Source organism: Zootoca vivipara, chromosome 1, assembly GCF_965207765.1.
Source record: "Zootoca vivipara chromosome 1, rZooViv2.hap1.1, whole genome shotgun sequence".
NCBI lineage: Eukaryota > Metazoa > Chordata > Lepidosauria > Squamata > Lacertidae > Zootoca > Zootoca vivipara.
The window spans coordinates 112,762,846-112,786,803 of record NC_142582.1 but is presented as its reverse complement, the minus strand read 5'-3'; the positions used below and the strand labels follow the sequence as shown (position 1 = coordinate 112,786,803).

Here is a 23,958-nt window from a genome sequence, read left to right as displayed (position 1 = left end):
TGGTTAGTTGAAAATGGAAAGGAGAAACTTTGAGGACATGCCATATCCAATGCTTAACCTTTTGACATACAGGCAGCAACCATTTTGTGCGGGGGATGGGGTTTCCGTTCTTGGAGCCCAGCGTCCAAGCATTGATGAAGTGCATCAGCCCCACTTCGGAACCCTCATGCCACGTTTGGCAACATTATCTTCAAGAGGCATCCAAACGTGCAGAGAACAAACAGGTGGGCAGACAGACAAACCATTCTCCCCCAATAGGGGTGGCATAGAAATTTAATAAACTCATACTCCCTAGAAAGTATGTTAGGCACCATACACACCACAAACTGTTCTATTGGCTACAATAAAATGCTTATTTCAATCCTAATTTCAGCAGCGGCAGGGAACACTATGGGTATACAAATCAAGACGAGGTCTTTTTCAGTATGTTAGGGATATGAGCAGCAGCATTCACCTTAATGTTGTGTAGTTCTTATTTACCAGGAACCAAAATTGGTAAGAATGTCCTTCCTTTGCTGCTTAGCTGTTGTCATAACCTTCTGTGATATTCCTGTTTCTTTTTGCTAAGTAGCATTATGAAGCAGTTATGCAGATCTCTTAGCAACTAATCTCATAAGTAGACTACCCTAAAGTGGTTGTGTTTTTTGTGCACGATAAAAACATGAATTTGTTCTGTTTTCTTGACCCTGCCTCTTTCTGGTTCAATTATATTCAAGTAATCAGAATTGCAGGCAGTTATTCAATAACACCTATGCACTGGAGCACTGGTGCAAATTGTCTACTTCAGTTTGCAGCCATAGTTCTCAGAGTGAACGGCAATTTCTCTAGTATAGCCATTCTATGGTGTTGAACATATATTGTTTTTCTCTACTTAATACTGTTACAGGACTTGTTTTCCTCATTGCTGTTGTCTTCACAGAGTGGATATCTTTAAGTGTTTTTGCTGCTCTTCGGAGTATGCAGTGTCAGGAAACCTTGCTTGACCAGGAAGGGAGGGGGCAGCAATGTGGTTTCCATATACAGTAGTCATGTAGTATGTAGGGAGAAAATGCCGCTGCTGGTATAGACACATTTGCTCCTGTTAATGCCACATGCATTTTTTGAGCAATGCTAAAGCTTGAGACGTGGCAATTTGTTAACCTTTGCAAGTGATGCAATCAGTATTGGTAGCCTTCTGTACTTGCTGGCTTTCTTGTGCAACTAAACAATCGACTCCTTATGCTGTTCTATAAATATTTGATTGCGGATTTTTCTGGTTATCTAATTCAGTATACAAGGAAATTGGCCACTTCCAAGCTATTCAAAATCAGCAGTGGGTTAAGAACTTTTTTTTAAAAAGTTGAGTAAAGTATGAAACCTCGATAGACATTTTGTCAGTCTTTAACTGCATGCCCTATAACGGGCACGTCCAACAGGTAGATCACTGGATGTCTGTGGTAGATCACTGATAGATCACTGGCTAAAACAAGCTCAACATTTTTGCCCTGCACCCCCCAAAAATGGGGCTTTCCTCCTCCCTGAAAAAACTCAACAACTTTGACCTGAAGCCCCCAAAAGGGGGTAGATCACTGCCAGTTTTTAACTCTGTGAGTAGATTGCAGTCTCTTGGGAGTTGGGCACCCCTGCCCTATAACAACCAGCTGCTGGTTTCCCTGACTCATTAATTCTTGACTTCACTCTTTGGCAATCACTGCTTTGAAGATTCTTTTTGGTGTTTTGAGCTTCCAGTATATGGTAAGGTGGTGTCTAAGAACGGCCTTTATACCATGATCACATGAAGCAAGTTTCATTGGCTGTTCCAGGTTAATAATTGTCTCTCTCTACTGGTTACTTTTAGGTGCTTACAGTTTATCATCTAGTGCTGTGGTTCCCAAATAGCCAAGTACTGCCGATTCCATTTTTCAAATTCCCTGGGGTCCACAGACCACCATTTGGGAATCACTGATATAGTATGAATAATAAGTTGTAACTCCATTTACGTAACCCTCTGGTTATGTAAACTTCGGGATGCACACATGCCAAACCCGGAAGTATTTTACCGAGTTTCGCCACACGCGCATGTGCAAAAGTAGTAGACAAGCGGTCTGCACATGCGCAGAAGCGGTCCTCAGGTTGTGGAAACCTCGGGATCTGACTGGACCTCCGGAACAGATCCTGTCCGCAACCAGAGGTACCACTGTACTGAAAACCTCCTGTAGCTACTTTATTTCCACCCTGTTCATAGTCCCAGTGTTTCATCTCTTTACTGTTCCTTGAGCTCTGATTTCTACTTAAATTATCCCAGCCAATTGAGGATTACATTGCAAGTGCAATGACAGCATGCTGCTAGCCAGTCGGATTCATTCAAATGACATCACAGAGTCAAAGCTAGAAGCCTTACCCTCTCTTTGAAGGGGGCTTGAGGAGGAAAGCACATTGTGATAATGTTTGCACCTTCGCTTATGTAAATAAGTGCTGGAAGGAGGGGAAATTTTCATGGTGGATGCAAAAGCAGTTGTACTCGAAAGCCTTGCAAGTCAAACGTTTTGGCTCCCGAACGCCGCAAACCCGGAAGTGAGTGTTGTGGTTTGCGAACGTTCTTTGGAACCTGAACATCCGACATGGGTTCCGTGGCTTCCGATTGGCTGCAGGAGCTTCCTGCAGCCAATTGGAAGCCACACCTTGGTTTCTGAAATTTTTTAAGTCGAACGGACTTCTGGATTGGATTTCGTTCGACTTCCGAGGTACGAGTGTAGTTCAGCTTGGCCTTAAATATACAAAATGATACAGGGATTTATATATATATATATATTGTGGGGGAGCAAATTGGTCACTAAAAGTACTATTCAGTAGGCCACAATCATATTTCTTGCAACAGCCCTGCTTGGTCGTCAGGGGGCTTAGCTCAGCTTCACACTAGGGTGTTGGAGTGAAAAACAGGATTGACCAGAGGCCACAGAAATATGTATAGAATGATGGCTCTACAATCTTCCTCTAAATCTCTATAAAGCTATTGGCTGTGCACAGCCCGGAATGTAGACTTAATGAACAACAACCTAGAAATGCTAAGAGTTAGTAAGGCAAATCAGTTCCTTTTTGTCTCAAAGTGGAAATTGGTTTTCAAACTGTCTAGGGTCCAAAGTAAACATTTACAACTGTAACTGCATGTAATGATAGCCTGACTTTTGTTGTGGCCCACTACTAGTGGGGCAATCAATCCTTTAGTCTGAAACTTTGCTTTTCTCCTTTGGATAAGGCACCTGTTTGTAGAGTAAATATAAAAAGGGACCCTTGACCATTAGGTCCAGTCGTGACCGACTCTGGGGTTGCGGCTCTCATCTCGCGTTATTGGCTGAGGGAGCCAGCGTACAGCTTCCAGGTCATGCAGCCAGCATGACAAAGCCACTTCTGGCGAACCAGAGCAGCACACGGAAACACCGTTTACCTTCCCGCTGTAGCGGTATCTTTTTGTCTACTTGCACTTTGACATGCTTTCGAACTGCTAGGTTGGCAGGAGCTGGGACTGAGCAACGGGAGCTCACCCTGTCGCAGGGATTCGAACCGCTGACCTTCTGATCGGCAAGCCCTAGGCTCTGTGGTTTAACCCACAGCGCCACCCGCGTCCTTAGAGTAAATATAGGTCAGTGCATTTGTGGAGAAATGAATTCGATTGACAAATGGGCTAGCAGGATCAAGCCTCCTGCCTCCAACCACTGCAAATCCTCTCCCTCCTGAAGGCCCTTTGCAAAGGAGAAGCAGCTGTTAGATTAAATTTACACTTAGCTGTGGCTCTTGGGGCCCTAACTATCGGAATGATTGATTTCCAAACTTATGCCAGTAGCTCCCCAACTCATTCTTAGAGCTGAACATCGTGTTCTTCATGCTAATAATTTCTGCTTGGGCAAAGCAGTTATTAGAAATTATAACTATGGCTTATGGGCCAGAGTGAGATGTCAACTACAGTATGTTTACAAAAGCTGTAGAACACTCATTCCTTCAGTAATATATGAACAGCAGTTCCCGTTACTTTGGTAATTATTGCATAGCAGACTGTCTTAGGGCTATGATGCACACTGTTAACAAGATGGATTTACGGTTTTGTTTACCCACAAATCAGATAGGAGTTTACTGAATGTCCTCTCCCAGACTTTCCCAGATTCCTGGCAAGTAGACATGGGCATAAATCTTTCTGGTATTACACTTTCCATTAAGTGAAAGTTCATGAAGTAGACAGTTGAAGTTCTCAAAGTGTCTGTCACCTGTGTGTGGTTACAGACAGTTAACCAAGATTGTTTGTACGCTGGTTGAAGATGACTCGAATAAAATTCATTTCTGAATTTCTTTCTAAAATCTTAAAACCTCTAGAACAAATATACTTAGAACAACGCTACTGGTATAGCAAGCAGATTTGACATACATATAGTTATACATGCCCTATTCTATTTTGCATACATAACTAATTCTGTTATGCATGCCTAATTCTGAAAGTTGTTGTACAGCAATTATGTGTCACTGTATAAAGCATCCAAAATTTACTTAAATGCAGTGCAGAGATTTTAAAGGATAAGACAATACCTGCCCAAAGGCTCATAATCTAATAGATGCAATACTGTGGGGAATAGCATGAGGAGGAGGGCAAGCAAATTCTGGTATCAGTGCTTGTCTGTGGAATTTTTTTAAAGGAGCCTAAATACGTTAAATCAATATGAGCTGTGCAAGCTGTTGGTCACAGTGCTGTGTGGTCCTCTGCTGCAAAAGTACACGGTTGTAACTTGGCAGTTGATGGGTGGGTAAAAGAGTGTAGAAGATATATGAAGTTAGGAGGGAAGAAGAAAGCTGAAGTAAGTGCACGACCCTCCTCACCCATTAAAACACATTTTACAAGGTTTCTTCAGTACAAACGGTGCATTAAATATAGAACTACTGTTATCTTGACATCCTTTTTAAGGAACAGGAAAAGCCACTCCTAGGGGAGAGACACGAGCAGAGAAGGGAGAGTGGCATTTTCCTTCTTGCTGTGTCCCTGTTGACTGACATTCAATGCCCTTTAAAATGTGTGTATGTAGGGGTTATTGGGTTGTTGTTGTTTTCATTATGATTATGTATTCTATGTTTTTATATCATGATTTTATCCTGTGAACCACTCTGAGACCTGCGGGTATAGGGCAGTACCCACATTTAATTAACCAATTAATTAATAATCTTTTCCTGTTCTGTAAGAGCTATTGGGCTACCACTCCGCATACGTAACATGCAACATTCCTTTTGGACTATGAGTCAAGAACTCTTTTAAAGAAGTGTTTTGTGCTGCAAGAGAAGCTATGGGAATGAAAACATTTTTTTCTTTACTCTCTTGAAAATCATTTCTGCCGCTGTGTGTTTCACAAACATGGCTGTAGGCTTTCTGTGTCCTCTTATGATCGGCGTCTGGTGTTAGCAGCATGTGCAAGACCATTGATCTGCTTAATGATTTCGTCTCTCTCCATAGATGACATGGCAGAGCTCCTCCTTGGCGAATCCAAGTTGGAACTTTTTCTGAAGGAGAACCCTCTTAAGCAGGGCGCAACCCCCTGCGGTCCCCGGCCAAAGTTAATTGAAGTCAGGAAGCACCTCACTGCAGCGCTTGACCGAGGAAACCTAAAGGTACTTGCCACTTCTAAAACAGTATCTGGGAATTTTTGAGTAAGCATATAAAGTCTGCATCAAGCTTTTGGAATCGGGTTTGTGAAATATTTTTCCATTGCTGTGTTTGGATTTTGCGAGGTGGACACCTTTCCTATATTCTTATTACCATACTGTCCTTCTTCCAAGCTGGGGGCTCCGAATAGTGTACACGATCCTTAAAATGTCTTAAACCACAAACCTTTGGTTAACCTGCTGCATAACAATGAGGCATTAATTAAGCACTTCCTGGACCCACACGGCCTATCCCTTTCTACTGAATCTTACCAGCCATGTTGTGCAAGCATCAAGAGAGTGCATGGCTTGCCTGACCCCTGCAAGCATACCATCCACATCCTTGAGTCACTGTAACAAACCAATTCCACAAAATATGACAAAAAGGTGATTTAGTAACTTCCGCTGGGCTAGCAGCAATTGTGGCATTGAGTTCCAAATGCATATGAACCTGACACCTCAAAGTGCTTTACAAATCAATCACCGAAGGCTATTGGGTGACTAGCTGTTTCTGCCTGGACTTCAGTAGCCCATTCAACACTCAAGAAGGCTCTGCTGATGATGCAGCAAAGTAGGCTTTCTTGCTGCCACTGCCTATGCCATCTGATAGGTGCAGTTGTGTGCTCTCACCTGTGTATGGTTGATATTTGCTACAAGAATTGAGCTCCACCTGTTGGCTGGCTCAGTTCATTGCCAGGAGCTCCTTTTTGGGCTGTCTGAGGACGGAGGGGAGCAATCATGATGATGGCTCTGCCCATCAGGCTTCATTTTGCTTTAGAATTGTTTACAGTAGGTATTTGATGTCCAATAATGGTCAATAATGGACGCAGGTGGCGCAGTGGTCTAAACCACAGAGCCTAGGGCTTGCCGATCACAAGGTTGGCGGTTCGAATCCCCGCAACGGGGTGAGCTCCTGTTGCTCTGTCCCTGCTCCTGCCCACCTAGCAGGTTGAAAGCACGTCAGTGTGCAAGTAGTTAAACAGGTACCATTCCAGCGGGAAGGTAATCGGCGTTTCCGTGCACTGCTCTGGTTTGCCAGAAGCAGCTTAGTCATGCTGGCTGCATGACCCGGAAGCTGTCTGCGGACAAACAGCGGCTCCCTCGGCCTATAGAGCGAGATGAGCGCTGCAACCCAAGTTGTCCGCGACTGGACTTAACGGTCAGGGGTCCCCTTACCTTTAATGGTCATTTGTTAAATTTTATTACAGTTTCATCCTTACAGTTTCATCCAGCAATCTAGCAGCAAATTCCCAGCATCCCCCCCCCCCCCAGCGGCACCCTAATGGACAAAGGAATAAAACCCAGGATGGGGCTATGCAGATAAAGGGCTGGGTTGATTCTTAATGGCTGGCATCATTGGGCCTAAGCAGTGGTGCAATTCTCTTCTCCTATATAGGAATAATGATGGGCGAAGTTATTTTGTTCCCAAATCACCTGGCGGTAGCTTTGTTAAACAGCAACATTTTGGATGGAAATGTAGAATCCTTAATTTAGCATTCATGCTACTCAATTAAACCTATGGAGGGACCAGTTTTATTAGGAGAACTGGGCATTGGGTTCAACTAGGCGTTATTATTAAATTCCATGAACTTATTTAGATCTTGGCTTTAGTTTCACATAGGGAAAATGGTGGGTTGTATCCATTGTTGTCGCTCTGCTGGTGGAAGTCTCTGTCCTCCAGTGGAGGGTTCTGTCAATGGAACATGGAGGGACCTGATGTTTGGTGGTTCCTCGTCCTTCCTGTAGCTGCCAACCCACCAAATCTGCTCTAGACGTGTTGGAGGAACAGCATGAAAATAAAAAGCAATAGCTCATGTCCAGTCTAGAAGGGCTGCTGTGCAGATGGGCAATGATTTTAAAACACTTTGTACATTAACAGTGCAATTCACAGACTGTTGCATGTGGCAGAAACTGTGAGCTGTACTCAGTTTCTCCGCCTCCTTCCTTTCCAAATAAAAGTTTGATGCCGCACATCAAATCAGTGTATCCCCAGCAGTGGTCTGTTACACTTGCAGCTTGGATTCTTGCATGTGCAGGATTTGATTTTCAAGGCAATCTGCATGTGCAATCCTATCTCCATACACTGGAACAGGGCATAAAAGTGCTACTGTATTTTGAAATAATACATTTAGGGAAAAAGCTTATTAGTACATTTTTCTTTCTCTTTGGTATTTTTATTTCGGTTATGCAATTTTCACAGCTGCATTTTTGCTGCAAGGTGAAATATTATCCAGGATGTTTTTGCGAGTGTGTTAAAAATAAATTTCATGAGTGTAGTTATTTCCTGTGTTTTCAGTTGCAACGATTCCTCATCTTTAGAATATAAAACTATACACAATGCTAGATTGAGTGTTTGGACAAGGAAAGAATGCAGATAATGCTGTCTTTTCTTGGAGTAAATATATGCAATTTCTTTCCTCCAGTCAGAGTTCTTACAAGAAGCCAACTTGGTTATGGCCAAATCAAACTATATGGAAGGTGATTACAAAGAAGCTCTTAACATATATGCGAGAGTGGGTCTCGATGGCTTGCAGCTAGTAGCTGTACCTCCTTATCGGCTGAGGATGATAGCCGAAGCATATTCTACCAAAGGTAAGACGACTTTCGGTTCTTCCGTGATTTTTCTCCCGCATCACCTTCAAATAAAATACATTGCAGATGTGACCAAATTTGATGGTGCTTGTTTCTGTTAACATTTTGGCTGCATAGGAAGAAGCATGATTCTTTGCATGAAGCAAAGATAAGAAGACTAGTAATTCAGATTTATGCATACACAGCTTGGTCAAAGTATGTCCCACTTTCAGTGTTAACCTGTTAATTCAAAAGGCACCACGGTTGGTTCCAACAAGCAAGCAAGCTGTGACTTGTGTGATCATCATCTTGGAGCCATAGATATGCACCAGATCACACCTTCTCTTCTCCCAAACTAGTACATTGCAACTTTTGGTTTTTCCATCTCACAGAAGAGGAGGCGCAATCTAGCGTGAATCTGTGGCTCCGACTTTACACTAATCATGCAAGTAGATGTCATTTACAAGCAGTTATTTTGATCATATTATCGGTCAGTTTATTGATGGAACAGACCCAGGAATACTTTTGAGGAACATTATGCTTAATTTAGTTTAAATTAACTAAAACTACAAACTGAAAACTCATTGAATTAGATACATGCTTTTCTTTCACAATGTTTCAGCAAAGGAACTCCAATTCAGGCAGCCCTGTATCAGAAAGTTTTTAATGTTTGATGTTTTATTATGCTTTTATATGCGTTGGAAGCTGCCCAGAGTGGCTGGGGTAACCCAGCCAGATGGGTGGGGTATAAATAATGAAATATTATTATTATTCTGTTGTTCTTTAAAGACATTGATTAATATGGGTTGGATCCAGGAAAAAGTGCACTGAAGGGGCCTGGTGGGAGTTGACTTTCCTGCCCCATTGAAAAGTCTCTTCCAAGGATGAGGCATCCCATTAAATGGGGGTGGGATGTAGAATCCCAGAAAACCAGTTGTAGGTACCTTCTGCAAGCAGGTTACGGAAATAAACAGCTCTAATGACAATCGCATCATTGTAAATTATTGGTATTTATGGTAAGGCATGGTATGATGTGTATGGCTTTTCTTTCTGTGCTTGGGGCCATTATTTATAGTCTAGGAATAGACAAGGGTGGAATGTTTGCAGGAGTAGGTTGTCTAATCAAACCTTCACCTGTGATTTTGGAATATACCCCAGATTCCCAGCAAAAACATTGAATCAGAGTTGAGAATTGTACATTTTCAAGGCTTCCTGCAGCCATCCTGTCAGGGATGTTGATTGCAGATAACTCGTTTTTGGAATATGTCTTGATGTTCCCGTCTACAAAAGTATCTTCCTTCTATTTTCATGCTGATGTACTTTATCATTATGAACAGCACCTAGAAGTTAAAAACGGGCAAGGATAGGTTTCCCCCTGTGCAATACTGGCGTAGTTTCTATAGGTGGCAGTGTTTCCCCAGCGTCAAGATGTGTTCTGCAGTGTGCGTGCATAACAGAAAGCTGGGTCATTGTTTTGAGAACACAGCAGATTCTGTGCATTGGGGTATAGAATTTTTCATGCCTTGATGCATTTGGAATTACTTCTTTTGTCTGGAAGAGCAAACATTTGCCATCTATGTGGTTTGTTTTTCTTCAGAGAGAGCAGACTCAGTGGCAGAATTGACAACTGATTCTAAACAATTTCTAAAATTAATTTGAGCTTTTGCATGCCCTGCACAGTTCAGTCCAACTGCTAGTCATATAGCAGTGAAGAGATTTTGCTGCCTAGCATGGTAGGAGTGTGGGATTCTTGATAGGCTTCCTATATAATAGAATTCCAGTTTGAAGGGATGGATAGATGTTAAAATTAATTTTAATGCTTTTTAAATTGTCTCTGATCTAGGAAAAAGATTAAGGAAAAAGTCATCCTATGAAAGGATTGTTTGGCTTGAGTGAAATGAGTAGATTTTTGCAGACAAGTTAATGTTGCAAAGTTGTTTTGAAAACCTACTCACCCTTTCGAATAGCCTAGTTTGCGAACGTTTTGGCTCCCGAACGATCGAAACCCGGAAGTGACTGTTTCATTTTTCGAATGTTCTTTTGAAAGCCAAACGTCCAACGGGGCTTCTGCGCCTTCCGATTGGCTGCAGGAGCTTCCTGCAGCCAATCAGAAGCTGTGCTTTGGAAGTCGAACGCTTTGGAAGTCGAACGGACTTCCAGAATGGATTCCGTTCGACTTCCAAGGTACAACTGTACTTGCAACAAGCAAAATGAGATATTGGCAGTGCATGCCAAAGGGAGGTTTCTGGGAAAACTTGCTCCTTAATAAGGGGTCACAGGGAACCAAAATATTGTCAAATAGGGTATTGTTAAATGACAGGCGCTTCCCTAATGCGTCTGGGCAATACTGGTATGGATTGTGGCCCAGTGATAGCTTGGCACTGGTCAGATAGGATGAGGGCAGCTCTCTTCACTTGTGTTGCTCCCTAGGAGGTGCCTATGCCCTCTCTAGAGACCGACATCACACATTAAGAACTAAGCATCTGTTGCATCCTTGCAAGTGCCGCAGACTCCCATTTGCTGCTCCTGTGCTCCCCCCGCCAGCCTTTCCACTGTTGCCTGTAAACCATGATGGTTGCACACTTGGAAAAACCTTTGTCCATCTGTCTTTTGGCCTTAAGAGGCCGTTGGCCTTATACTCCACTTTACTTTCCTGTCCAAATATGATGAGAACAAATTTTACTGAGTTTCCTGCTACTGTATTTCTAATTTCTTACCTCTTAGCGCTGCTATAATAGATTTAAAAATGCTTATTTTATTATCAGAAACAAATGTTAGCCTATTCAGCACTGAAGCCTTCTTTTATTTAATAAATATATCTTCCTCCCTGTAATCAGTAAGTATAGAATAATGTACTTCTATCAGAAAAAATGTATCTACCAGCAGTCTTGTACCTAGCGTCGCTTGGGAATTATAAGAAAGCAAAAAAAGGGTCAGTTTTGAAAGGTGGAGACCACTACCTGAACATAGAAAAAAACCTGTTCCTCGATCTCAGGAACGGTCATGCAAAATTTGGTAAGGGTTTCCTTAGAGGTGTCCATATGCATAGTGAACAGATAAACTACCTTCCAAAATATATAATACCAGTACATACTGTTACATATGTAGTCATACATTTTGGGCTATCCATCCAATAAACTACATGCACAGAAGTTAATTTAGTTTCGCAAACAGCAGGTCTGCCACAGTCTGGAAAAAGGCAGAGGCAGGGGGGAAGACACACTTTGCTTTATCCATGGATTTTCTCAAATCAGATATACCCCTGGTTTTTCTGTTAGGTACAGCCGTTTACAAGGACAGCACTGCACAATTAACTATTGTATTGGGTTCTCTGCTTGGCCAGTGAAAACAGACTGCCTTAGCACCTGATTATTTTATTTTCATTGAAATATCTTTTATTTTTAGGTCTTTGTCTAGAAAAGTTGCCAATTTCCTCTTCAACAAGTAACCTCCATGCAGATCGTGAACAAGAAATTATTATGTGCTATGAGAAGGCTGGGGATATAGCCCTTCTGTACCTCCAGGAGATAGAAAGGGTAAGATGGAATATTTAGTTCAATTGAAATATTGGATGTGATTTATTCCATAGTTGGATGTAATGTCTAGTGCAGTCCTCTTGAAGGTAACCTCAAGGTGATATGCATGCTTCTCCCCCCTCCCCTTTTAATGCTCACAACATTAAATTGTATGTTATTCTAAACTGTTTTTAACATTGTGTTTTTATTGTTGTAACCAACCCTGCCACCTTAGGTTGAAGGGCAGGTAAGAAATTATAATAACAGCCACCATCACAGCCCTGTGAGATAGGTTAGACTGAAAACCAGTGACTGGCTAAAGGTCACCCAATGAGTTTCATGGCTGAGTAGGGATTTGAACCCTAGACTCCCAGAGTCCAACACTCTAACCACTAAACCACACCATACTCCCAGATATCTATGCATGGATTTACGGTCTTAGGAAAGTCAACTGCCTCTTTCATAAGGATTGCAGAAAATATATAAAAACCACATTGCACATATTCACTGGTTTAAAATGCTCTTAATATCATTTTTATATAAATTAGGGCAGAATCGAACATCATTTTTATTCATGAATCCTAGAGATTGAAAAACTAAATTCATGTTTACTTACTTTGACTAGTTTTAACTGCATAAATTCATGTACATACTTTGGTTTGTGAAATAGGACTATAGAGCTGGAAAGGACTGGATCGTTCCATTAGGCCAACACTTGTGCTAAGAAAATGTAATGACAAATTATGGTTTTGTGCTGTGTGGATGAGTTTCTGTGCACTCAAGCAAAGCATTAGACATACCCTTTGGCCTTCTGCATTGCTGGGAGAATGTCTGCTTAGTGTTAGGTACATAAAAAACGGGGACCCTGGTTTACAACGAACCATGGTTATTTTCTAAGCAAACCAGCTTCAAACCATAGGTTATTAAGCTTTCTTGTTTAATAAGACATATTCACATTGGGTAGGGCTATAGCTCAGTAGTTTCTTGTGATTCCTGAACCACCTCAGGGAAAAGTAGCAGTGTTGGTATGCTTCAATATGGTACTGATCTTGATTAAAAGCCTACCTTAGCCATAAATTCAAAAGGTTACTTCGAGGATGTCAATCTGTCCTGGCTTTTGCATTCCACATATTAGTGGAAAGAGAAAGACCTAGGTGAGATGTTCAGAGCATGCCAATTTTGATTTATGCATGATTTTGATTTAAAAAATTTCAGTAGCATACTGTGATCAGCAATGCAATTCTGTGCTTTATTTTTCTCCTGAAATTTCCAGAAACTTGTGTGCCATCTAAAATATAGCACCCCTTGTTACTTTAAGTAAAGCATTAATTTACAGCTTTAATGCCTAATTCACTATTTGGAGACATTTACCGAAGATTAAATAACTAATTCTTTGACCCCTGTGTGCATTATTTTAATAAATCTGGCTGCATGCCAGGATGGGATATCTCATTATTTGCTGGAACTGAGCTCCTATTGATGGCTCATTTCTTTACACATTCCAGCTGAAAATAATCCAACATCATGTGCTGTTCAGCACTTTTTGTTCAGAATGCTGTGACTTTTTATCACTGTCTCAAGGTTATGACAGTGTGGCTTGCATAACTCACAGGAAAACTCCTAAGGGTTCACGTGGTAAAAAGAATCTTTCACCAAAAATGTACCAGTAGTGTGTGGTGGAAAATGTGTTGCAGCTTTGTTCTTAATGAAAGCTGGCATGCCTGAGTGGCTTATTGGTTGTGTAATCTTAAACTATAACACAGAATTTGTAGTCCTGAAGTATATGCAGACTCCTGGATTTTATTTATGACCTTGTGTTTCATTTTCCCAACCTGTTAAATTGACTTCATAGGAATGTACTGGAGTTTATCTGGTTTTAAAACATAAAAATCCTCCAAAAGAACTTTTTAATCCATTCTTTCCTCAGTGTCTCAACATCTGTTTACCACTTGTTTAAGCAACTTGGGTTCTTGCTATCTTTGTTTATAACATTTTGCCAGCCTCAAAGTTAGGCATAAAACACTAAAATAGAGTAAGAAAGCAACAGTTATAGATATCATAAAATAAAAACAGGACAGTGGGACCAGGAAGTGAAATATTGATGAAGGCAGCAAATTGGGCCATTAAATGGAATCATACTAACATAAAATGCAGTTAAAGGCAAGGCAAGGGAGAACAGGATGGGCATGGAAGTAGTTTTGAGTGCTATAGCAGTTAGCCTTTGCCAATCAGATGTTTAGGGCTACAACTTCCATCAGCTGCACTGGTTGGGGCTGTTGGGCATGGGAGTAGCTATGATTTTTGTTGTGGGGGCAGGACTTCATTAGGAGGGGCATAACTGACATGATTGGTCAGTTGGTTAAGTACTTCTATTGTTTTACTTGATCGGGGGGCGGGGAGCAGCTGGACCCATGCTATTGGGAGTCCAAAATATCGAGTGGTTCCAGGAAGAAAAGCAAGTGAGTCTGGGCCAAAGGGCATTGGCCTTTTCTTGGCCCAGTGTCATGCCGAGATGGGTGTGTGTGTGACTTCCATCCTGTAGCCAGGTGGGTGGCACCTGGCCAGGTAATCCCACACAGTGTCGCAAACCCCGTCCACCTCTTGGGAGGGGGTGAGCGGACATTGTTTTACTTGATGGGGGGCAGCTGCTCCCATGCTGTTGGGAGTCCAGAATATCTGGAGTGGTTTCAGGTTGGCAAAGGCTAAATAGTGAGCCCATTTGAAAGTAATGCTCAACCGTGGTTGAGCACTACTTGATGAGACTCCATGAGCCTGAGCAAAATATGGGGCTCATGCATTTAGTTTAGTTTCACTTTCAAAGAATCTCTGTTTATCATTATGGATGACTTGGGGATTGTGGTTTATAACAAAGCAATGGTCAACACAGGAGCAACTAACAAGGAGAACAGTTTAGCAACTAACCCGTGCTTTGTTGTTAAACAAGATCTGCAGCTGGTATGTAATGCTAAGCCAAGGGTTGACTGTGGAGTGAGTGTGTGGTTGCCAGCCTCAGGGTTTTAGAATCCAGGCCAGTAGAAGTTTAGGACTGGAGTTGTAATGACCAGCACACTCTTCTGAGGTTTGGGAAAGACTCAGAGAGTGTGAGCTGCCTCTATAGTAAGCCCCAAAGGTGTAGGTTGAACAAAGAGTGCTGGGACAGTGGCTCAGAACCTTTAAAAAAGTAATTTCTTTAGTGCCTCCCAGGTTCCCTCCCATCTGGGGATGCAAGAGTAAGTGGGAGGTTGGGGGCAGCAACTCCTGTGCCGTGGAGTAAAACCCACTGGCAGCACACCAGGACTGTTGTGTTGCAGCTGCGCAACAAAGGGAGCGTGAGAGCCTCTCTTGGGCATCCACCACTATTGTCACATGTGGAACAGGAAATAGGAATTGAGATGATAAAAGGAACGTATGAAGATCAATAATGTGTGTGTAAGTTGACTTGGGAGAAAGGTGGTAATTTGGGTAATTTTGATTTATTCCATTGTGTGATCACCCAGGTATTAATGGCCAATATACAGAACAGAAGCCCTAAGCCAGGGCCTGCGGCACACGAACAAGAACTTGGATATTTTTTAGAAACAGGACTTCAGAGAGCCCATGTCTTGTACTTCAAAAATGGGTAAGACTTAGTTCAATATTCTCCTTGATCATAAATTTAAGAATCTGCCAGAAAGTGAACTAGGCCAGCCTTGGGTTATGTCTTAATATTTCAAAAGTATAGATACTTTGAAAATATTAACTCCTTCATGACAGTCCATTTTTCATTGCACAATAATTTCAATTGTGTGCAAAATAGATCCTTCAGTATGTTTTATGGGAATGTAATCAGTTACATTTTTTTTATTAAAGATTTCCCCACTTGGTGGTAAAGTTTTAGTAATGAAGAATGCTAGAAAAAGAAGAGTTGTTGATCTTAAAACTTTCCCCCCCAAATCTCTTCAGTTACCACTTATTTTAATATTGTGCTGCAGGATAAACGTGCATGAAGACCAACAGTATGTATATGCATATTTCCATTTGTGACTACTCAGTAGATCCTTGTAGACTCTGCATGTCAGGTCATCCAGAATTTTGCAATAACCTTCCCTAAGAATAGTTTACTAAGGTGTATAAGAAATCCAAATGCTACACAAAATGAAGAAAGGAATTCAAGCCTCTGTTCATTTGTGAAGGCTTCAAAACTTGGTGCACTAGGTTTTAGAGTAGTTTGCTACTCCCACAACCCTCTGAAAGATGTGACTGTTATAACATTTTAGATTCAAGTAAACCTTTATAGAAAGTGTAGAATATCCTGCTGTGTTGGTGAACTGTGTTTGATATAAATGTCGTAGCTGGTGAAAAGCACTCCAAGTTTTGAAACATAGCATGTAATTGCTCATTTGAGTTTATACAGGTCCCATTTTTAGTGTTTTGAGAACCAGTATGGAATAATGCATGGCCTCCGAGTTGTACTATAGTTCTGATACCATTATTTAATTGGACGAAAAATGGAATATTACGATTTCATTTTTCGAGTACCCCTAGTAAATAAGGTTGCCAGGGGTGGGGAGGTGGGGAGGAAGGAAATGTTGTGCTCTATTTCAATTTTTAGTGGGAAAACTGAAAAAGAATGAGCTACAGAATGCATGTTCATAAAACTTTGCATAGGATAAATAAATGAATTTTCTTGTTTAAGTACACGGATAGTTTGCGTAGTCTGGGCTTAGGGTTGGTGGGCTGAACCAGTTTTATTCCAGTTCAAGAAACTAGTAGTGGACTCAAAATAAATAAACTAGTAGTGGTCCACAAAATAAATTTGTTAATCTTTAAGGTGCCTCAGGTGAAACAGACTAGTATGGCTACTACTTTGTAAATTATTCATCCTGAGAATTCATTTCTTCCTACAAAACTTCAATTCCTAGCTGGCTTCTGTTCTGAAGAATTAAGGCCATTTCCTACACTCTTGTGTTTGTTCCTCAGACTGAAGGTTTCATACTTGTGCTCTTAATTAACCAAAGATCTATGAATATGGCCCTTTCAACCATCCAGTTTTCATTCTGAAAGTAACTTGGTGCAATCTGTCAAGCAGAGGCTTGACAGCCATATGTCAAGAATGCTTTGATGGTGTTTCCTGCTTGGCAGGGGGTTGGACTGGATGGCCATTGTGGTCTCTTCCAACTCTATGATTCTATGATTCTATGAATCTTACGTGAAAATGCTAGATTTAGAAGTGGCTTGTAGATATGTTAACAATATTAAGTGGCTACGGTGGGTGTTTGACCTCTTCAAAAACATTTGCCTGGTCATGTGTTTTTAAAGTATCAACATCATGGCAACAAATAAGATTATATGCTGGTCTGGCACTATTTGCAAAATAACCATACAAATAACCACACAAATAACTGCTATTGTGAAATAATTACATTAATTCTAAAAATGTAATGAATTGTATATTTTATTACATTTTTTTCTGTTCTACCGAGACCTGAAGGGGTTTTTTTATCAACACAACAACCTGAGTGTGTGTGACTGGCCCAGCACCACTTAACGAGCTTCAGAGTGGAAAGTGGGCACGAACTTTGTTCTCCCTGATCTTAGTCGGACATCTTCCCACTAGGCAGTATCTTTACCATTGATGGTTGTTTGTGAAACACCTGCAGTTATAGGAGAAGCTTTGCTTTGCTGCTATTTTTGCCTATATCTTCTGCCCTTGCAAATTACACCATCATTACAGAAAAAAGTGATACTAAGAGAGAAAGAAAGAGAGAAAGAGAAAGAAAGAAAGAAAGAAAGAAAGAAAGGCTACCATTTACACAATGCCATTGTTGGAATATTTCAGAGTATTTGATCATGGTCAAATAATAAGTGGTCAGTTGAAAATATTTGACTAGTCAATTGACTGGCATGTCAACCAAATAACATGCTATTTATATGTTGTTGGAATCCATCTGTCTCAAGAGACATTGGAGTGCACCTTCGGGGGTGAAATCAAACCTCTGCATTAGCAGCACGGAAGTGACCTCCACGGGGTGCAAGCCTGGGCAGTGTGTATGGAGATCCTGGGCTGCACAGATGACAAACCCTCCCCCCCCCCCAGTCTTGCTGATGTGGTCCAAAAAGAGTACTCTGTTTGGCACCAGCTTGGCTGCAGGAGATGCCAGATGGAAGCATACAAGGTGCCATCCCATTGTCTTAAGGACTCCACTCTGGATTTGTGTAGGGTTTACTCCTTAGGCTTTTCTTCTCCCAAAGATATCTCAAAAGGAAGTGCAGGTTTAGAGTGTTCCTTCTCCTAGATGGGCTACTTCCCCAGGTTGATGAGCTCCATCTGTCCCTCACTTCCCTCTACAGCAGGCATCCCCAAACTTCGGTCCTCCAGATGTTTTGGACTACAATTCCCATCATCCCTGACCACTGGTCCTGTTAGCTTGGGATCATGAGAGTTGCAGGCCAAAACATCTGGAGGGCCGCAGTTTGGGGATGCCCGCTCTACAGCATATGCAGAAACTGCCTTCTTGATTGTTAGACCCTCTATTGGGTCTCAATCTGCTCATTCTGCTTGAACCTGTCTTTGCATGCAGGGAAAATCCCTAACTCACTGAGGGTTTGAGACCCATTGACTACCGTCACCTGGTCTAATAATAATAATAATAATAATAATAATAATATAATAATAATAATAATAATAATAATAATAATAATAATAATAATAATTTTTTATTTAAACCCTGCCCATCTGGCTAGGTTTCCTGGGTTTTCTAGCCAGCAAGTCAATCATTCAGAATTGTACACCATTCCAGGAACTGAGGTTATGCATTGCAGTTATGTCTCATTGTAGTGGGTCTTTCTAGGTATATCTATTTTGTAACTTACAATTTTCATTGCCATAGTGCAAACACAAAGAATTTTATTGAAGAAGGTCTTCAGTTGTGACACGTGCTACCAGTAGATTTTTAAATATGTGTGTTTTCTAGCTTTCTGTAGGAAAGGGTTGCAATGGAAATAGGAGTTTGACACAACATTAGCATTTTCATAAATGATAAACCATTGAAAATTTGATTGCATGTAAAGAGATACAGTACTTTTAAAAGCATTAAATGGAGGGTTGTGAAACCTCTGTCATTTCTCACAGATTTAGCTTCCAGAGTTCTTTGGGCGAAGACCCTGCAGTTGAGTCTGTTTGAATGCATTTTATTTTCTAGAAGTTTGTTGAACAATGAATGATTGCACTCACCATGTTTTCCAAGTAGTCTTTTTCTTCCTCTCATATACACTACCATAAACCCAGCGATAGTGATCATGGTAGTGTATATGAGAGGGAGAAAAAGACTACTTGGAAAATATGCAAGGATACTAGCATCTGAAAAAAGGTTAGACTCATCGCACTGGTGGGTGTTGTATATTGTTGCTTATTGAAGCAGAATAATTTATCTTAAGGTGGACCAAGTGATCCATTTAATTAGTTCCATTATTAGCTATTTCTGTGAAGGTTTTCTTTTAAACAGAAATATTAACCTGCTGTTACAGACACTAATGAAACTTTAAAGATCCGTTACCTTTTAGGTAAACTGAAGCAGCAAGTAGGAGCATTTAGAAGAGACATGGAAAATCAATTATCTTCTCGAAGTCTGACCCCGTTTTATAACCATATACCATTTGTACACTTCTTATCATTCAAGTTGTCATTAATTTCTTCTACCCCAAAGAAGAGAGAGAGAAAAATTAACGGTATTGTATTCACTGGCTGCAGTCACATGTCATGCTATACCATAGTTTAGTATGACATGCTCAAGCCGGAATGAGCCATAGTGAGCCTCAGGCTTGTGTGCTTTGTCCCTCTCATCCTGTCATTGTCATACTATAGTTACTGAAGCTGGCTTGTTTAAACTAAACATAGTTAGGATTAATCACAGCAGAAGGGAAAGCTCCAGACTCCCTCTCCTGACTGCATGGGAAGAGGGGATCATGTGAGTTCAAGGATTGTGGTGACTCATTCCTGCTCACGCACATCATATGAAACTATGGGTTGGTGCCAATATGCAAATGCAGTCTCTCTTTCATAACAGTATTCTGAATATTAAAATTACATTAAAGACTGTGAACAGAGTTATTCATACAAAGCAACTTTTTCTGGTTGCTTATCCAGTTGTCACTTTGCCCAGGGGGTCTTGCTCCGACCCTCAGTCCAAAGTGGTAAAAGCCTTTTGTCAAAGCACTTTCCCGAGAGAGCAGGGTTCAAGGTCTGGCACGGAGAATCAGTTGTAAGTCCACAATGTGATCCGGCAGCAAGTTCGGGAAACAGTCAAGAGGTCAGTGTCACATTGATATATCACAGGTTGAATACCCCGGTAAGGCAGGTAACTAGAATGGAGAAAAAGGAACTAGAGGCCTATGTTGTTTCCAGCAACTGGCAAACTCAAGAGCGAGACCTTATATACTGTGGCCTCCTAGACCATACCCATACCGACCCAAGGATTGTTTTCTCATGAATAGACTCCTCACAAGTGGAGTGACAAATCTTGGTCCATATGTTTATGCTATGTTGTTGTTCTTGGGCCTAACCCTGGCCTTTCGGCATTCTTGAGGACAACTGGGTGGTCCAACGTCCCCCTCTGACAGTTCCAAGGGGTCTTAATCTGGTCTTCCAGAAGAAGACCCATCAAGGTGATCCTCAGCACTGGTTCTAGAATACCCCACCTGCTCCTCAAATGGAATATCTAGTTAATCATCAGAGGTCAGAGCCAGGTCAGAGCTAGGTCTGTTTTATAGTTCAAAAGAAGGGATGTCATTGTTTTGGATTTGCACAGGACTCAGTAGAACCCTGTTTGTCTCCTTCCTGCCGGATACACATGGGAGTAATGCACCAATCCAGAAATCTATATGCGCCTTGTAACTCTGCTCATCATAATATCCATCCCCTAGAAATGGAAGCCTGGATTGAGCAAATGAGAGTCACCCACAACCTTCCATTTCCTAGTTTGCTTCTTGTTCATTTAGTGGTGAGAGAGGAAATGGGAGCTACATGGGATCCTTCCATGTAGAGGTAATGTACATGAGGCCAAAAGAATATCAAGCCTATCTATACTGTATTCGGACTCATTTATCGCCATGCTGATGACCAAGTGTGCAAAGCTACTCTTTGCAGTCACATTCACATGAGTGACAATTTATCAACAACATCAGCATTCAGGCATAGCCCAGCATGTATTAATTGGCTCAAGGCATACCTGCCAAGTTCCTCTCTGAAAAATAAGGGACCGGACCGGAAGTAGCATACCGGAAGTAGCGCTGCTGCCATTTTGGAACTGGGCGGAGCATGCTCAGAAGTGACTTTTGATGCTGCTGTGCCCAGTTCCAAAATGGCCGTCGCACCAGAAGTCGCACTGCAGCCAGAATATACCGGGGGGAAACAAAAAAATCCATTTTTTTGGCTGGGGACAGCTGGAAAAATGCCTTTCTCTTTTAATTAACTTGGAATCTCTTTCTGCAACAATCATCATTCTTTCTCATTGCTCTGATCGCATCACCCTTTGCTTTATATCCTTGGGTATGACTTTATATACCTGGACTGACTCCCTGCAACTTTTAGGCTTGTTTATTAACAGGGGTATTAAATCAGTTGTTTTCTCTTGCCTTTATGGATAACGCTTTCATGAGAACTGCAGTGAACAGAAAAATATGTCTGAATCAAAGGGAATAGAACATCATAGACATTCAGGGAAGATAACCTGTTAGGGATATTGTTTTGCATCTCCTAGAGCTGCTTGTACCATGTCGTGCATTCTCAGTGTTGTCTGAAGCTGATTTTAGAATGGAATACCAATGAGAAATTTCTATACAATGCCTAGATGTTTCACAATGAAATTCCACACTGTATTTTTTAAATGCAGAATGAAGCATTTCTGCTATAAAGTCAAGTGAACAACAACAAAAATTCCTTTCATTAATTTTGTACTTTTCATTCTAACTTTTTTTTTAAAAAAACAAGTTTATGTCCAGTGTTTGAATGACTCCCGACATTTTTGTGTGGTTAACAGTTTGAACCTGCAGATTTGTTAAATTGCTATTTTGCAGGGTCAGTAGGATTGTAAAAGTCTTTTATTAGCTGACACTATGGACTTAATTTGGGGTTCTCTCTAAAGGCTGTGAAGAAACAAGATATGCTTTAAGCAGTACCAATAGTGTTATTTAAAAAGCAAGCTCTTTTGTTTAATTTCAAGTAGAATGGTTGCAAACCAATAGCCTCCGTCTTGAGACTGCTACCGTAGCCATGTGGCAGTTCCTACAGTAAGGATGGTAGACTATAGCTCTAGTTACATGGTGAACAGATGCTGTTCCTCCCCCTAAATATTTCAAAGGGTGATTTGCACTTCCGCCATCACGAGTGACATCTCTCTTTGTTTCCCAACATTCCCTGTCATTTTACTGTTGAAAATTATGGTTATCTGAAACTGTGATCCTTTAGGACCATGGTTTGCAAACTTATTTTGAACTTGTTTCAGTCCATGATTTATGGGGAATCCTGGTTTGCGTTAACCAGAATTTATGTTGGTACACATGCAGTGACCTGGTTTGCATGTGACAGCCATGGTTGCCAGGAGGAGTCAATCCCTGAGCTCGGTTTGGATGGCCTGCTAATGAAACCTTGGCTTAGCCCCTGGCAGCACACCAGCACCAGCACCAGGGGATGAGTGAAGCAATCAATATCACTTCTTCAGGAACCCACACACTTACATGTTCATGTTAAGCCATGGTTTGGCTAAGCATGAACTGAGCCACAGTGAAGCAATGTTTAATGCTGGAGAGGGAGGGAGGATATTACTCCAGAGACTGGAGGAGGAAAGGAAAAGGAGCAAGTGTACTATGGCTGGTTCCCAGTTTGCAAGCTATTAGAGCTGCAGATGGCATGGACGCTGTACCAGACCTGTCTTGGCCCTTTTGAACTTGCTCCTTCATTCTAACTTTTTGAAAAGTATCCAAAAGCACTTCTGTTTTCTCAGTGTTAGGGGACTGGTTAATTCCAATTCAGCACATCATTTCTTCCTATACTCACTTTTCTCTGTTCTGTATTCACTGTGGTTTTCATTGGAATTGCATTTTGAGTGCTTATATATTTTTATTGAAGTTTGTAAAATGTCCTAAACACCAATTTAAGTATTTTAATTTAAATGTTAATGCCCCACCATATAGCCTGTAATAGAGTGGCAAGTCCATGGCAGTACTACATAAAGCAATCTTGTTTCCTTTTTCCAGCTAATCAGCTGCCAATAAGAGGTTGCAGGGTGTTTTTCATTTTTGTTTTTTGTTTGTAAATGGCAAGGTAGTAAATCTTTGCAATTTTGGTGAAAGCTTTCTGACTCTTTTGTAATTAATACAGATTAAGGCTAGAAGTGCCTCTCAGCCCATTGCTCTGATTGCCTACTTGCATCTCCCCTATGTGGCATTGCTGCTGGTTTTCCAACTTAGGAGCTTCCAAGTTTGAAAGGCACTGCTTTGTTTGAGGTGCCAAAGTCTTCTCAGGGTCTCACTTTAGCTTACAAAGGTATCAGAGCTGCCACCACCCTACTTTTCAAAGAGGCTTTCCAAAAGCACTTAGGCTCAGGTGATTCTGGGGAGACAAAATTACTTCTCAAGGAACTCAACCTCTGTGATATGAGGCAATGTGGTCAATGCGTAGGGCTAGGCTGTAGAATTAAACCATTTTAGACAAGGGTAAATTTATGAAGAGATCGAGAGTTTACAGGCATTTGAAAGATGGAAAAGGAGGCACTGCTTTTAACAGGATTGAATGTGTCGTTGAGTAATGCCTCTAGCTTGCCTGGTGGAGGATGGAGAAATGGTTTATGTGTAGAAAGCTCTGGCTTTTGTGAGTCTCGACTGTAGCCTGCTCTAGAAATGGAAAAGTGGCATCCATACTGCCAATTTTTGCCTGTGGTCTTGCGCACTGCTGAAACGTGCCCCACCCCGAAGGTTGCTCACAAGGAAATGTGGTCCTTGGCTGAAAAAGAAGGTTCCCTGCCCCTTCTCTGTCAATTACGTGCCCCCATTGCAGAGAAATCCTAAACCAGCCCTAGAAAGGAAACACAACAGCTTGTTTTCCTTTCAAGAGGGGATCTAGCTAGTTCACACCATTTCCCTCTCTTTAAAACAAAAACACATAAAATGGTTGGCAAATGCATGTTTCCATTGACTGGGTGGAAAGGGCGTTTCACCCAATCGAGGGTAGAATTGACAAACC

At 41.4% G+C, this 23,958-nt stretch overlaps 1 protein-coding gene across 3 annotated transcripts in view; it reads left to right on the top strand.

The window, feature by feature from the left end:
- The window catches only part of TTC7B (tetratricopeptide repeat domain 7B), a 91,404-nt gene that overhangs the window by 5,613 nt on the left and 61,833 nt on the right, over positions 1-23,958 (top strand). For all 3 annotated transcript variants that reach the window (XM_035101893.3, XM_060272302.2, XM_035101891.3), the window contains exons 2-5: positions 5,468-5,622; positions 8,079-8,247; positions 11,632-11,762; positions 15,239-15,360. In XM_035101893.3, the coding sequence (XP_034957784.3) occupies positions 5,468-5,622; positions 8,079-8,247; positions 11,632-11,762; positions 15,239-15,360 (577 nt within the window). The remainder of the gene's footprint in view (positions 1-5,467; positions 5,623-8,078; positions 8,248-11,631; positions 11,763-15,238; positions 15,361-23,958) is intronic.